The 16,998-nt window shown below is 35.5% G+C and overlaps 2 protein-coding genes across 2 annotated transcripts in view; one reads left to right on the top strand and one right to left on the bottom strand.

The window, feature by feature from the left end:
- Positions 1–588: 588 nt before the first annotated feature.
- On the bottom strand, positions 589–10,080 carry LOC120637230. Its single transcript, XM_039908953.1, has 9 exons — positions 9,972–10,080; positions 8,895–9,283; positions 8,113–8,326; positions 7,453–7,601; positions 5,785–5,976; positions 5,465–5,639; positions 3,276–3,499; positions 2,154–2,345; positions 589–720 (listed from the first exon to the last, which is right to left on the bottom strand). Exons 1-9 carry the CDS (start codon positions 10,078–10,080, stop codon positions 589–591), a joined length of 1,776 nt encoding a protein of 591 aa, XP_039764887.1.
- Positions 10,081–11,015: 935 nt separating this feature from the next.
- Positions 11,016–16,998, top strand: part of LOC120637308 (sodium-coupled monocarboxylate transporter 1-like) — a 30,825-nt gene continuing 24,842 nt past the window's right edge. The window contains exon 1 of the mRNA XM_039909089.1: positions 11,016–11,524. The gene's annotated coding sequence lies outside the window, so the exon portion shown is untranslated. The remainder of the gene's footprint in view (positions 11,525–16,998) is intronic.

A 16,998-nucleotide genomic window follows, 5' to 3' on the forward strand; every position in this document is an offset into this window, starting at 1 on the left:
CCTACTCGGCTAATATTTCGTACGAACCAGTATACAGTAAGTACACTGGTTCGTACGAAATATTAGCCGAGTAGGTAGTAAAAATTCAGATTCACTAAGGTATTAGTAACTTCTACTTAGGGTATGATTTATTTGCATTGACACTTGCTCGCGAAATAAATATTTGTACTATCATAAATACAAAGTACCTACTTAAAAAAACTCGTTAACGTGCTTTAATTTAAGTATGTTGGTATATCGGGATACATATTTATTGTTGTCTGCGAATGTTACTTATCGCGCCTTGTTTATAACTTTTGCTTGCTAAAAATATAAATGTGTTCATTCATTTGGGTATTGCAGCAATAAAAATATTAATTCACGGAATGATTATTTTTGTTGTTCTACGGATTTTGGGTTACGTAAACAACCTTTAACTTGTGGTGTGAATAAATGAAGTGCTACCATCATAACGTGATCGCAGGCAACTGTCAAGCGTTATTTACATTTAAGAAAAACTGAACGTCCAAGTTGTATCTATATATGTATTTCCAAATAAAATTATAATATTCCAAGAAAATTATGCAAACTTTAATACAAAATTGAAAGTTATTTTAAAGTTTCTATCCCAAATCCAAAGTGGCATGTCAAGTTTTCCGGTATCGACTGCCTTCCGGATCCCGGGTCTGTATCCAATTTTCCTTTGGCCGTTTTCACTGCTTGTTGTGTGTACTGCAAAACCTGTAAAATTTATATCATACCTAAATATTCAAACTTCGTCAGTGTCCACGTTTCCGCTCCATACGTCATCACAGGTAGGACACACTCATTAAATACCTGCGTTTTATTGATAAGTTAGTTTTCCGAATAAATAAATAAATATACATCGCCACCTAGCCCCAAAGTAAGCGTAGCTTGTGTTATGGGTATTAAGATGACTGATGAATATTTTTATGAATTATATATACATAAATACTTAGAAAATACATATAAACACCCAGACACTGAAAAATACTTATGGTCATCACAGAAACATTTTGCCAGTTGTGGGAATCGAACCCACGGCCTTGGACTCAGAAAGCAGGGTCGCTGCCCACTGCGCCAGTCGGCCGTCAAATGCTCAATCCAGCTATATCTCAGAGAAACATAATTATGGCTATATAATAAACAATATCGAAACGAAAAGAAAAGATATTTCCCTATATAAAGACGTCTGGACATTACCTCGGGGCCAAAAGAGGCACAGGAGACCCTACTGTGAATGATGGACAACCCTGTTTCTATCACCAAAGGCACCAGGAAGAATAGAGGTAGAGGAGATACAAGACGGACTAAGCCCTATTCCAACAAACCGGTTACCGGAGGCAACCTTAGGCTGTCGTTCTCTTGATATTGTCAGTCGGGCCCTTGGGCTCTAATTACTGCTATAACAAGCCTTAAATAGGTGATGCTATTACAATCCCTATGATGGTACGGGGTACGTACAATACGATATATAAACAACACTCTATAAGCTACCGTTTCATACAGCGAATTGCATGACGACGTAGCCATCTTACTTTACCTGCAAGATGGGCCGTATGATCTTAGGATATATATTATTATACCGTAGGCTCACAGTTTGTACTAAGTGGGGCCACCGAGGAGGTTTAAGTGGGAAGGAATTCATGAAAGTGCAAAAAGCTTGTAAAGCAGTTGTTTCTTACAAATAGGAATGCCAGATAGCAATCGCGCTTGACAACATCTGACAAGTTTCGTGAAAGTCGATAGCATGCAAGCAGTGACATGCACTTCATAGATGCAAAAGGCACTGCCCTTTGAGATTTAGAAAATTAAATTTGTTTAGTTATGTCGGCTATTTTAAATTCTAAAATAAAGTTGGAAAAAAGGGACTGTTGTGAGGCATGCGCACTCCTTTTCTTTAGAATCGCCCTGGTGTTAGAGTATACACTACAAACAGACAGACTTAACCTACCAAAACCTTGCAAAACCTTGGTAAGCATAAGGGAAATCCTTATGCTTACCTCTCGCCACGTGAGAGGTTATATAGGACTTCAACTGACTAAAACCCTACGGGGTTTCAACTTACCATTTATTGCCTAAGTTACAGGATCGCTTACAACTGCATCCCAGAATTAAAAGCAGTCCAACTTGAATTAGAATTTAATACATACAGAAAGATCGCCGTCTCCCCAGTGAATAGCCTCGTCGGTGCCCAGCGAGTCGTCCCAATGGAAATACTGCAATGGTTGACTCCAGTCAGGCCTCTTGAGTGCACACTTGATGGTGGCCACAGTCAGCCTTTGCTCTCCCGGAGGCCTGAGAGACTGTGCACTCTTCCCGGTCTTTTGTTTAGTGGTTATAATCTGGTAAGTGAATAATTAGTGAACCTAGATGAACCTAACCTAAACAATGTTCACCGCTAACTTTTCGGAGTTATGTGCGTTTTTAATTTAAGAAATCCATTATCACAGGCTTTAAAAGTTAAAGTCAAAGTTCTCCGTATTGTTCTCTTACTACAGTACTACTACGGTACTTGGCCAGCGTGTTGGATTACGGCACTGTGACAGGAAAACCTTGCCATGTAGTTGGCCGGTAATGGGTGAATAGGTAAATTTTTAATATTTCTAATCACAATTTCCTTTACGATTTCAGCGATTTAGCTTTCAGGTACGATGTCGCGTAAACCAAATAAGTCTAAAGGAGCCAGTAGTTGAATTTAAGAATGAAGAAGGTAATTTTAAAGTTTAACTAGCTAGGAAAGTATTATTAGAATCAATATTAAAGCTATCGTAGCCATTAGCCAGTCAATTCATCCGGTGACCTCAAAAGGAAATGAACATTAAGTTTTTTCGACATAGCAATGTAGATATATTAAAATTGGTTTGTATTTATGTTCATATAAATAACCTGAAATTTTTCAGCGAAAATATCTAAGTTAAGGATGTCTATAGAACAACTTTCAACAAAAAGGGACCATATATAGCGTGACCACATAGGTACGGTGAGACCATATAGGTACTAGCTACAAAGCTATATTTTCTTAGCTTAGTTTATATTACCCTTATTGTTTTTTTGATATTACACTTTTACCTCATTAAAGCCGTTTGCTTTAATTCTTACTATAAGATTTAAACCATTAGTGGTACATAATTCCCTTCCCACCAGGGAGTTAGGCTATTCGGATTTTTGTCTTTTTGGGAATTATATAGTAAGCATGCCAACGTAGTTACATACGCAAGAATCACAGTAATTTCAGGAACAAAGTTATTAAATTTGAAACATAAAATATTTACCATAGTGTACACAAATCTAACAGTTATAACTGAGCGGAAAGTGTCCCTCAAAGCGGTGAGATTCGGACAGAATATTCGAACTGTCGGTTCTTGGAAATTCATTACTTTATTCCACTGGACTCTGTTGCTTTCAAATATCGTAAAGTGAATTACTTCACGGGAGTTCTTCGGCTGCAAGTGATTGTAGATGTCTGAAGCGTGAGATGACGCTTCTGCATCTCGTTCTGAAAACGACAAATCAAATTAATTACACAGAAAAATCAAATTTATCAATAATAAACTTGTATTGTACGAATTGTTTAATTGTCACAAACTCAAATTGTAAAATTGTAAATAGGTATCTACGATACAGGAACCGTCGGAAACATCGAATCTGTAATTTTTTTTTTATTCAAGAACATTTTTTATTTTTTTGTTCACGTCGTTTTGAAACAAAATTGCATGAAGCCATTTCTTAAAAAATCTTAGTACCTAAAATATTTTAATTTATGATAAATTAGATCTGATTGCGGATTTAATTTATGAGAAATAAGAACGGATCTGACCGGAGTGTTGTTTTCTTTTTTATATGTAAAGTAAATAAATGTATAAATCGGAAAGTTTCTGGAAAAAATTGTTTTATCAAAAATAAACCGACTATCTAAAACCACTTAAAAGGAAGAGAACTATTTTCTAGAACATTTTTAAGTCAGCGTAAAGTAAAAATAGAATTACTAAGTAATAATACCTGCTTTGAATCAGGATCCTTTTATACCGTTTCATTTACCTATTTGTCGGACCAAGGCAGGACAACATGCGCCTGTCTTTCGAATTTGCTCACTTTTAAATGCTACAGAAATAACTGTGATATTTTTAGTAGTTCTTTGACCTCATTCAAAAAACATGTCAAACATTTACTTACATAACTTAAATTAATTTATTTTCCGTTTTATTTTATATCATCACTATTCATTGTATAGTATTGCAGGTATTAAGTTTTAAATTTTGCTTTATTTGATTAGCTTTTAGATTATCTTAATTAAGCATGCTGTGGTCATTTCTAGAAGGTTTCAATCTCCTGTCTTTCTCTTTTATTTATGTTATTCTCATGATAACGTCATTGGTTGTTACCAGTTTAATGATCCAAAAAAAAAAAAATACATATAGTAGCTAGAACTATATTTTTTTTTTTTTTTAGAACCTTAAAAACTTAAAAACGCACCGCTATATATCGATGCGCCTATAAAATTTGAATTAGGCACTGGATTATTTCAGGATCCCTCCAGTAGATCTTCACCAAATAAACATGGAACCAGCTCAGAGTATAACATACCAAACAAAAGAAGAATAATGAAAATCGGTTTCTAATTGGCGGAGTAATCGCTTAACAAAAATACAGTCGAATTGAGAACCTCCTACTTTTTCAAGTCGGTTGATAAAAGAAGGACGAACGTACACACCTGTTTTGACATTTGTAACGTTTTCAATGATTATACGATTTGTTCTGTGTGAAGAGACTACTCAATACCAATGGCGTCATCATAAGTCGCTCTAGCTGGCACAGCGACGGGCGCGGTGACGAATACGATTTCCGGTCTAACTATCGAGTTCGGTATCGTGTTCTTAAGAAATTGCAATAAGATAAACCATGAACGTTATGAAGGCTTAATTTGGATTTCTGTTTGTCTTTCCGTCTTTAAATTTGAAAAATCGTAACGTTAGAATTAGGGTTACGGATGGACAACGCTTATAATTAACTACGTACTGCATTGCTAGCTCAGGCAGGGGACAAAAATTATATCCCCCGATTAAATTCCCTGACAAGGGATATAATTAACGTGTCATCCTGCTAAAGCACGGGAACAGGGAACAGGAGAAGTTTACCCCGTTTATTATTACAAATTATATTATTTGGATATTATTTCCACTTGTGCGCCAGTGCTCTGAGAGCTGATTAAGCTGTGGAAGAAGATAAATTTTAATCCTTTCCCGGGGATATAATAGTCTCCTGCCCAAGCGAGAATTTCTATACAGATAAGAAGAAATCCAATACACTTTCTTAATAGATAAAACTAACAACTTTTGACCTGGTGATAAATCAATAAAATCTATTTCGCACCAAAGAATTTCACGGATTATTTTCACCAAAAATCAAAAGTTGATTTAATTGTAGATAACTTGCAGTAAGCTAAATTTCAAAACTAGCGTACCATAAACCGCGTTGCTGTTAACAACGGATGGAGCTTTTTGCGATGGCCAATCTTCGTCTTCAGGTAGTGGCAACAGTTCTGTCAACGATTCATTGTTACGAAACATGAGGAACCTCCTTCTACTTGAATCTAGAAGCGGCAGTTCTATTTCGACGTGAAACGCGGTGACAGCACCCTGTGTAAGATGGATTCGGTTGATTAGAGTTGACTTTAGATTAATATATGACGTCAGGAAGCTTATCTTTTGTCACACGATGTCACACTTTGTTGACCTTCTGTATTACCCCATTATAGTGTGACGCTATTTATGAACCCCTAACCTTTTCAGCTTTAGGCGGTTGCAGAGCACTCATAATTCGTATGACGCTGAAATTAAAATAGACTGAACGCAAGTCGTCAGGATGTGGCTCGAAGGTGTCTCCGTGTCTGTCTGTGGGGAGAACTTCCCTGGAGTCCAGCCATTGAAGACGAGACAGGCGCATCAACGTTGTGCGGGCGTATGCTGTAGATACCTGGTGAGACATAAGTCATTATTTGCGATGGTAACATTCTGATTAGTTAGTTACTCCATTGATTCTTATTGCATAGAAACAGGCGGTACAAAGTTAAGTACAATGTGAAGAGTTCATGACGTACAATGTAGGTTCCCCTTCATAAATCAACCCATTACCGGCCCACTACAGAGCACGGGTCTGCTCCCACAATGAGAAGGGGTTGAGGCCGTAGTCCACCATGCTGGCCCAGTGCGGAATGGTGAGCGCCACACACCTTTAAAAACATTATGTAGAACTCCCAGGCATGCGTTAAAGCAAGTGAAATTTTAATTACTTAAAACGCACATAATTTAGAAAATTTAGAGGTGCGTGCTGGGATTCGAATTCGGCCGCCCGAAAGTGAAGTCGAGCTCCTACCCAATAAATAAATAATAAAATAAATAAATAAAATACGACAATACACACATCGCCATCTAGTCCCAAAGTATGCGTAGCTTGTATCATGGGTACTAAGTTGACTGATGAATTTTTTTTAATGATTAATATACATAAATACTAATAATATACATATAAACACCCAGACACTGAAAAACAGTCATGTTCATCACACAAACATTTTCCAGTTGTGGGAATCGAACCCACGGCCTTGGGCTCAGAGAGCAGGGTCGCTGCCCGCTGCACCCAATGCGCTATCACCGCTTCTTTCGCGGCTTTCGAATGAATGTCGACATTATCATCATCAAAAAGCCTCAGGGTCAATTGCTGAAAGACGATATAGAACTGCCGCTTTAGTGGTAGGGCTTTATTTATATATTACGTATATTTATTTCAATTATATACGTATTTGTATCTTTACATTTTGGTATTTATGTATATCTATCAACACTCTTGGCACTATCCCGTTCTCTTGCTGTAAGTCCTATCTACAAAGCAATCTCTTACAGGCATTGCATGTCTACATTGTGTACTGTATACTCCTTACTGTTTCTTTCCCTAAATGTTATACGTGCAATAAAGTGCCTCTTCTTCTTTTTGTGTCAGAGCTCGTCCGGGGTAGTAGCTCGTCCAAGAAGCATTTCTGTGTTCCCGTCTGAAGGGCGCAGTTGCTGTTGTAATTATAGGCACAAGAGGCTCAACACCTACGCCTCAACTTAATGGACAGGGGCTGGTGCTTTGTAGGACGTGTTTCTTGCATTCCTTGCTCGTTTATAGGCAATGATAATTTTCCTATAAACGATCAGGTTGGCCATTAACTTGGTCCGTCAGTTATTATTAAACATAATTGGCCTTTCATTCCATTGAAACATACTTTTATTCCTGTCGAAATCCTCCCCTTTTTTGGGCGGCCACATAAAGGTTAAAACTACCGACTTTTGACAAGAATTAGCTTTATTTTACGAAAATATTCTATTCCTAAGTTAAAAAAAATAGAAAATCGTTCAGCGCCATCTCTTGACAACCGCAGGAATTAACATAAAAGTTAAGAGTTCGTACTGAGCAAGGATTTCCCGCGAGATATAGAGCAACTAAACTTGGCAGCGTAGATAGAGCTGTTAGTACCGCCTCAAGATCACAGATGTCGTTGTCAGATAAATCCAGAACGGAAATATTATAAGGCAGCTTAGCAAGGTCTGAAGCAAAATCTGGAAACAATAAGAAGAGTAGAGAATTAACAGCTTGTACATAAATCATTTTTCATTTATATTATTTTCTGTCAGGACAGAAAATGTATGTTTAAATAATGTGTTTCATAATCAGTTATTATTAAAGCAGGCTTTAATAAGAACTGATTATAAAACACTGTTAGCAACATCCCAAGCTATGTGAATCAGCATCTCCTATAAGTAAGTATATTGCTATACATTTTTATGTGGTTTACCGAAATAAATCAAACGTACACTAACTGTTAGTATGTCTTCTAAATAGTAGAAGATAAGAATCACAGTGTAAAATTAAAATACGTAAACCCGATCTAGAATGCCCTTCCAGCTTCCATTCTCCCCATACCTACAATATGAGTACCTTCAAATCAAGAGTCAATAGGCATCTTCTAGGCTAGCGCGCTTCACCTTAGGCTGCATTGTCGCTTACCATCGGGTGTGATTGCAGTCAAGCGCTCGTCTATAAACATAAAAAAAAAAAAAAACTGCAAACCCTTATTCAGAAGATTCCGGCTCAGTCCCAAATAAATCAAATTACGAGGCAAATGTTCGGCGAACGATACATAGCTAATGCGATTAGCTTTTAGTTCCAGCATTTTTAATCCATCTGGAAGGACGGTTGCTTCTACGTCCGAAATAAAGTTGCCACATAGATTCAATGTAGACAGTTTATGGTAACTTTTCAATCCAGCATCAAGTTCTGTCATCTGTAACCATGATACATAAAGGTAGAAATAATAATTATACATAATATTATATCGACGAAGAATAAAACAAAAAAACACAAACAGGCTTTTTATTTTCGCGTACTAAACTTAAAGGACTTTCCCTTGAGTTTCACTCTCAAGTATTCTCGTCCATAAAAGTAATGAAATTGACGCCTTAGAGGTTTTATTTCAAGGAGCTATCAATAACTATATTATAAATGCGAAATTTTGTCTGTTGATTTATTTTCTTGTCTTTTCGTTACCTATGTTCGGCTCAAGCGTTGAACCGATTTTTACGGAATTTGGCACACGTGTAGCTTTCTTTCTCTATTCATCCCGGAAAAGATTCGGGAATAAGTTACCCGCGGAGTTTCAAAAATAATATGGCTTGACAGCTTAACTTATCTTGGTGAAATTTTGCATGATGCATCCTGGAGACAGCCATAGTTTACATCCCGGAATAAAAGGTATCTAGGAATAAATAAAGCGTTTCTGCGAGATTTTTAAAACTAAAACCGAACATTGTCGCGAATTGAGTGCAGCTAGTTTGAATATAGGACCTTGCTACCTCAGAGTCGTTCACCCTCAACACGGTCACCATTTTAAATTCCTTTTTAAGTACTTCCCGATCGTCATGTTGCACAGCACGTTTTACTAATCCAATCATATCATCAGTTATACAGTTAATATTGTTAAAACATATTTTTCCTTCTTCGTTTAAACTCTTCTCAATATCCCAAATTATCATGGGAAGAAGAACCTCCCAGTGTTCTTTCAAACTGAAAGTAGAGTTTTCATCAAGAAATCCGTGTAAAATACTCTTCTGAATTTTGTTTCGTAGTGCTTCGGTAAATGTCAGTACAGGTATATTCTCCTTTCTACATTTTTCTCTGTGATACCGAGCAGCTTCTTCTTCTAAAGTCCACTCAATACCTTTTTCTATGCGCTCTTGATAACCTAAAGATTATTATTGAAATATGAATTTTGGCTCAAACATTTGGGTAACACTTTAGAGCAATTAACGTAAAGAAAATTCCCAGAGATCCGTGCATTATTATTATAAACTGAATAAACCCATTAATTGTTAAAGATTTATCATTTTAATGACCACATCCACAATGTAATTAAACTGGTTAAATCTAAAATAAAGTAAATTGTATCTTGGGCTACATTTTCTGTTTTCCGATGTAACTAACTGAAACGTTTCTTTCTGTCAAGTTTAAATCCAGTTCAGGCTTCCCGCCATTAAAAAATAGCCTATGGTAATATAATCTAAGGTCACTTTACCGAGAGATAGACTAGACCAATAACTAAGGAACTCAAGAACACGCTCAGGGGTGGGTCTCTACCTACACTCATCATCATCATCACCACTTCGACCGATTGAAATCCACTACTGGACATCTTTTGTAGGGAGTTCCAAAATCGAGGCTCCTGGGCCGCTTGTTTCCAGCGGCTCCCAGCGACTCGTTTGATATCGTCTGTCCACCTCGTTGGAGGCCGACCGAGGCGTTTACCTATGCGGGGTCGCCATTCCTGCACTTTGGAACCCCAACGTCCATCGGTTCTCCAAACTACATAATATGTTACCCTTATTATAGGCAATCAGTGATTAAATATCATGAGCGCTACAATATTCTTGTACCTGCTAACGCATTGCCTGGAATGTAATTAAGACTAGAATCACTGATATTCGGCCTTAAAATTTGTGGGGGAGGTTTTTTGGCGGCTGATTCTTTTGGTTTTCGTGGCATTTTATACAGGTGAAATGTAACAACAAAGACACGGCATTTCCAGGTTATATTTGTCATTTTTAATAAAATTATAGATTATGTGAAAAAGTTTACATATTTTCCCAAAAGAGATTTTAATCTGAAAATGTCAACTACATTTTAGTGAAATACAAAGATAGAAAGTATTTATAACGGTATTACCTATATATATAAAAGGTCTAGACATTCCAAAAAAAAAAAATTATATAATCAATATAGCCCTTCCCTTAACAGCATGCTAGTTTGTTGTATACTTAAGGAGATAATGATAAATAAATTAAAGAGAGAATTAAAGAAAGAATTAAATTGAAGAGGTTTGCGTCTGTAAATAAAGTATCCAAGTAGCCAACATTACATTACGTAACGACTCTCAGTTAATGCAGGTAAAACCATTAGAACAGCAAGTAATTTATATAATTAGAAATATTTTGTGTTAAAAATGTTTTGCGTAAATTTTAAGTTTCTGTCTATAATATCATATTCATTTTTTATGAGAGTTCCGTTACTTGAGGGTGCCAAGAGTAACCTGTTATTCGCTGTCCATATCGCAGACCTTTCAACGGTCTGTCAATTTTATTTCATACTAGTCGTTAGTTGAAAAAATAAATAATTAAATAAAATGTTAAATCATATTACACCTTGGTACGGAACCCTTTGCTTACAAGTCCAACTCGCTCTTTGCCGGTTTTTTGGTAAAAATTGTCCATAAGATCCATTCCTAAGAACAATGAATATTAGTAATATAGATCCATCCGCTGTCACAATGTAACGATATTATTATATATTGAATATTTTCCGCGTTTTCCAATATAATATGTCGGTAAAGCAGTACCGATTACGAACTTTTGTAGGTCACTGATAGCTGGCGCTACGGTTGTGCAAAGTATGCTTGTGGTATTTGCGACGTAATAATACGATGTGCTTGTGTGCGTTGCATTTTTTATATGTGTTACTAATTTTACCGCGTTCACGTGGTAGAATCCATTCATTAAAACAATATTCGTGCCTCGAGTGGACGCATGTTTAAACGGCTAGCTCGATTATTTTATGTTGTTGTTTTCGTAATTAAATTCGCGAATGCCATATTTTCCGACCACAAAGATGTGAGTGCTCCGTGCGGCCATTGACAATGACATTAGTGATCTGTGTCGCGTGTGCGCGGGAAATTCAAAATAGTTCCCAAAGAATGTAGACCGTGCGTCGTGTAATTTTTTGCATGGAATGCAATTGATACTTGTGACTCTTGTGAGTGATGTTAAGTGAAAGTCGTATCGAGTGGACCTGTTGACATTGCCGAACTGTGAAAACGTTGTGTACAGCCTTGTATTATTGCCAATACAACTCGTTAGCGATGAATTTATAAAACCTCTTCCGGCATACCTACACGTTGTTCTTGAATCTTGATATAAAATAATCAATTGAACAGGTAATTTGTGATTTATATTTAATTGTAGGTAATGAAGGTTAACAATTATTTTAATATATGTAACTAGGGGTTCACGCGTTATTTGGGGGTCATTACCAATATTTAGAAAACTAAAATCAAAAGCGTTCTATGTAGCTTAATGATATTAGATTTCTAACGGTCATCTGTAAGAATTGAAGACGAAAACTTCTTGCTATGTGTTTAATTTATGAATACCTACTCATGATTCGGAGCAATTTAAATATGTCACGCATATGTTTATGACTAAGGATCAAGTAGGAAACTTTAGGGTATACACATATAAAAAAAAAAGTTGAAAAAAGATATTTAATTTTTTTACAACGGTTATTTCATTATTTCATTATTTTTACCTAGTTAATTTGCTTTACTTATTTAGCCTTAATAATACTACTACCACTTACTATGTAACACCTACATGTACGAAACCTCTTTCATCATCATCACAAGTCAACAATTTTAAAAGTCTGACAAGATGCTTCGGTCATCTTTGAGATAAAATTGTGCAAAATTATTATCGCATAGTTTGGTCGCATGGTAAATGACGTCAACCAGATTTTGTGATTAATATCGGACTTTGCAAGTGAGCTGATATTACCTACCACTTTATTCACTAGCTGTTGAAGATGACTTCGCCCGTGTTGGTTATGGAAAATCTGGCGGACATTTTTGTTTTTCCTGAATAACATTTTTATATTGCTTTCCCCATTAGGAAGAAATTTTATCACGAATTAGCAAAGAAAAATATTGTCTTTCAGTAATAACAAGGTTAGTCCACCAATCCACACTGGGCTAGCGTTGTGGAATACGGCCTAAACTCTTCTCGTTCTGGGAGACCCTGTAGTGGGCCGGTAATGGGTTGATTAAATGATGATGAATAAAAAGCCAGAAGAAATCGAACTAAAACTTTTGTCCTTAAATGCAAAATTTCTTAACAAAGATCGGTGAATTTTATAAATTTAAAATTTTGAACCTGCCTGGGATTTGTCCTCCAAGTGCAGGTAAAAACACTAATAAAAATTATAATTAGTGGGATAAAGATTATTTTAAATATCTATTTATTATTAGTATTTATCTATAATGACTATCTGTCATTTTCCTGAACGTTCTCGACTTATTATTATATTGTAATTATGTTGCCATATCTAATATCTTTAAACAAGCAATTCTTATATATATATATATAATTTGAATCTCTGATACAGCTCCAACGATTTTCATGAAATTTAGTATACAGGGTGTTTCGGGGGCGATAAATCGATCTAGCTAGATTCTTCATTTTTAGAAAATTTAATTTTCTCGTGTTTTCCGATAATAACCGATTTGGTGCAAACGAAGTTGCACGGGTCAGCTAGTATTATTTACGTATTTAACATAAAACTACTTATTTTTTATTCTTTAATTATCTATAGATATTGGTATTTTAATTTTAAAACAAGTTATTTATGTATTCTTTTCGTATTTCTTTCCTTATTTATTTATTGTATACACCCTTACTCTATACAGTAATATTTCTCTTGTCCTGTGGTCCTAGGTGGTCTGGTAGCGATAAGGCTGCCTATTGTAGGAACCTGCCTAATATTTGTAATATGATTCCTGTTAAACTTTTTATTATGGTTTGGTGTTTACAATAAAGAGTAAAATTAAAGCCCACCTAAGACGAAAGTTCATTGAACTCTACGCTAAGACAAACAAAATAAAACGCGTAGTTTACAAAATGTATTATTATAAAACAGGTTTTATATCTCACTCGAGATTGCATTTTGAACAGACTTGCGAAAGGTCTCTCCGAATATGACAACTTGGACTTTGCTCCGTCCTCTTTACATGTCTAGTCACTGCTTAGTTCAGTGGCTCTACATACAATGCATTCGATATTATAAATACCTAATAGGTATTAGTTATAGAGACGACGATTTGTATGGGAAAACTTTAATTGCTCCGTATTAAACCATTTATTATATCTTTTTATTATATCACATTTTATATTTAAGTATGTTCATTCGTTTCATGGTTCACGCAGCAACTACACATAATGCACGAATTTTTATTTATTTGCATTGTAGGAAGTATTTGCTTTAATTTTTGTAAGAGATCAGGAGTATGATATACGCTAGTCTTTGGAAAACCAAAGATTCCTTTGTCAGGTCAGAGTCATCAGTGTGGCTAGTCATCTTACTCAATTAAGCGTTCCGGCACGAAGCCGCAGAGGAACTAATGAGGGTTATGAGTTAAATGTAACTGCCATACTCCCACCAGGTAAGCCCGTTACCATTTTAGACTGCATCATCTCTTACTACCGGATGAGATTTCAGTCAAAAGCTAACTTGTAGAACAAAAAAAGTTTCAGTAGGATTTTTACAAAACAAAATCAAAGTAATGCTTGTGTTCACTAAAGACGGACAAGGCGATACCACTTCATCACGCGTCATTAAAGAAGAATCGATTTTTAACAGGCAATTTATATAACCTAACATGTCGTATGAATTTAAGGTTATTAAACCGAATTTATATATTTTTTTCATCTGTCAATTGTCAGTTTACGAGTCCCCTTAACTTTACGATTCTCCGAATCGGTATCGTAACTTAAGACAGTCATCACATAAGAGTTGGTGAAACGTTTTTGTTGTCTACGCATCGCCTAAATCACTAGGCCTTCGATTTAGGCGTTCCAAAGGTTTAGTAAAAGCAGGCATTAGTTGCGGTAATTAAATATTACTTAACAATGCTGTTGGTGTGATACAGTGTGTAACTACACATACCTAATATCTTTTGAATCATTTGTGTAATTGGTGATTATCGCAATTGTTGTCATTTGCTAAAGTTATCCAAAGTACCTAACTGCTCTCCGTCAAATTACGTATTTTATATCATAGTTTTTTATCTGAAAGTTTTGCAATCCTATTCATAATGCTCCCGGTGGAAAAGGATAGCAATATTTAGTCTGACTAAGACCTGCCGTTTTAGATTCCATGAAATATTTCCGCATAACAATAGCATTGTTGTTAAACAAGTACAAGGCTTTGCGATCAACACACCTGTCATATAACAACGACAACAATCGACACTCAACCTCAGAACTCTTAACTTCTACATAATAATTATCAGGTTTGGAAGTATCAAATACCTTCCTCAAGCGATTTCCAAAAGTATCTCAACAATAGCCTACGGACGATGGCTACTAAGCGATAAGGCCGCCTTTTGTATTCTATTTCCATCTTATTGTTGTATGTCGTGTATTTCTATTATTATTATTATTTTTTAAATTTATTTAATTTTCTAACATTATCTTATTTTATTTAAAATAATTAACAGTTTCGTAAAATACAATTTTTGAAAAAAAAAAATGTATTATTACTTTATTTTTTTTTATTTCCCTAACTTATAGTGGTGTACAAATAAAGAGTTAAATAATAATAATACGAAACCAGAGGGAAGAGGAGGGACTGTGACAACTGTATTCTGATCTACCATCAGCACACGGTTAAGAATACCTTATTTTGAAAGAAGTTTATGGAGTCGCGGAACTCAACCCCATAACCTAAAATTCTGGTTCCAACCTACCTACACAAATTCCATCACTGCTTTGGAATTGAGGTAATCCAATACTTTTATTTGATTTGAATACCCTACGTGATTTTTAATGCTATTGGAATCTAAATAGGTAGTGAGACAAACATTGTAGGTATTGATTATTAACATTCTGTCGCGAATATCCTTTTATAGAATAAAAACCTGTAAATGTTATAAGTAGCGTAGTGTAGGTCTATCGATACTAAAATAATTCCGGTTGGCCTTGCAAAATCATTTAGATAAGAGCAAATAAAATACTTTTATATTTGATTGGTTCTTTATCTATACGTGCTAAAGTGTAGGATGAGAATATTTCGATCATAATTCCCTACTTATATGTATATGTATAATAATATCACGGTATAACGAGATACAGTAGAAACAAAAAAAAACTAAATTCATTTATTTCGACAAGGCTTATATATAGAAGGGGGGTTCATATATTATAATATTATAAAGAATGAACACTTTTAAAATGTCAAGTCTAACTGTTAGTAGGGACACCGATTCGGAAGTTTTCCGAGAAGGAGCTGTCACGAAATCCAGAAGTTGCTCTTTTTCTAAAGCAACTTCTAAGTTTCATGTCTTTTATTTCTTGGTAAATGCCGGCAAACGGCACCAAACACCTTAATAGCTCCCCAACCTGCAATGGAGCAGCGTGGTATGTTGCTATGCTGTGCTATGCTCTAAAACCGTCTTTCCTATAAGAGAAGGAGCCTGTTACCAGAAGTGAGTCATTAATAGGCTGCGGATAATAAAATACCGCTATTGTCTAAACAGCATCGCGACATTGTATCGCGGCGAGAAAATACCTTTACTTTAATCAGTAGCGTGAGTCCTTTGCTCGCCTCTATTGATACTACCGATTGATTGCGACGCTAAACCTCTACACTGTGCTTACTCTGTGGTAATAATTAGTATTTAGCTGCACTAATCACATTTCTGAAATTTTAAAATATTGGGAATAAGCTCTACATTTGGCGTTTTAGTAAAGGATTTCTTATTTTTCAATCCTTACTTACTAATATTATAAATGCGAAAGTGTGTTTGTATGTATCTTTGACCTTCCCTTACGTCTTCGCTCAGCCACCAATCCACTTGATTTTTGGCATGAAGTTCGTTGAAAGGACGGAGAGTAACATAGGCTTCTCTTTATCTCAGGAAAACAAACGGAAAATTTATTTATTTATTGATTCATCTATTAAAAAAAATCATGCGACAATGTGTAATATTAAGTGCCAGATAAACCACAGTTTGTTTTTAGGTAGTGTTATATATTTATACTTAACTGACATTTAAAAAGAAAGATGACGCTATAATTGCCTTTAAGGAAAACAATAAATTTAACGATACTTTATCTGAATCTTGCCTTGAGAATTTTCACCAGGTCTGTTCTGTATATTAAGTCTATTAAGTAATAAGTGTATATTAGTAAATATATATATTGAATATCCCTCGTCCGCAAAGAAATGATGTTTTCCCGCTTGTCAAGTTTTAAAGTAGACCTAGTGACTACTTTAAAACTTGACAAGCATACAAATTTCATATAAATAGTTTCAGTTTCTTTCCCAAGCCATAATGAAAAGTAGATCAACAGATTTAAAACATTATTACCTTTAAATTACAGTATAATGGAGGTACGTTGATCTTTGAAAAATAAGGATTATTATGATTTAAGCTTTACGGTAGGGTCCCAAATTACCAAATGCTTTGAAAGTCTTTAACTGGTAGGTAGAAAAAAAAATCAAAAATTGCTGAATCGTAATTATTAAAAAGGACGGAGAGCGATATAGACGAGTCCACCAATCCGCACTAGGAGTCTACCAATCCGCACTAGGCCAGCGTGGTGGACTAAACCCCCTCCCCCCACTATGGCCTTAACC

Source organism: Pararge aegeria, chromosome 3 (genome assembly GCF_905163445.1).
Source record: "Pararge aegeria chromosome 3, ilParAegt1.1, whole genome shotgun sequence".
NCBI lineage: Eukaryota > Metazoa > Arthropoda > Insecta > Lepidoptera > Nymphalidae > Pararge > Pararge aegeria.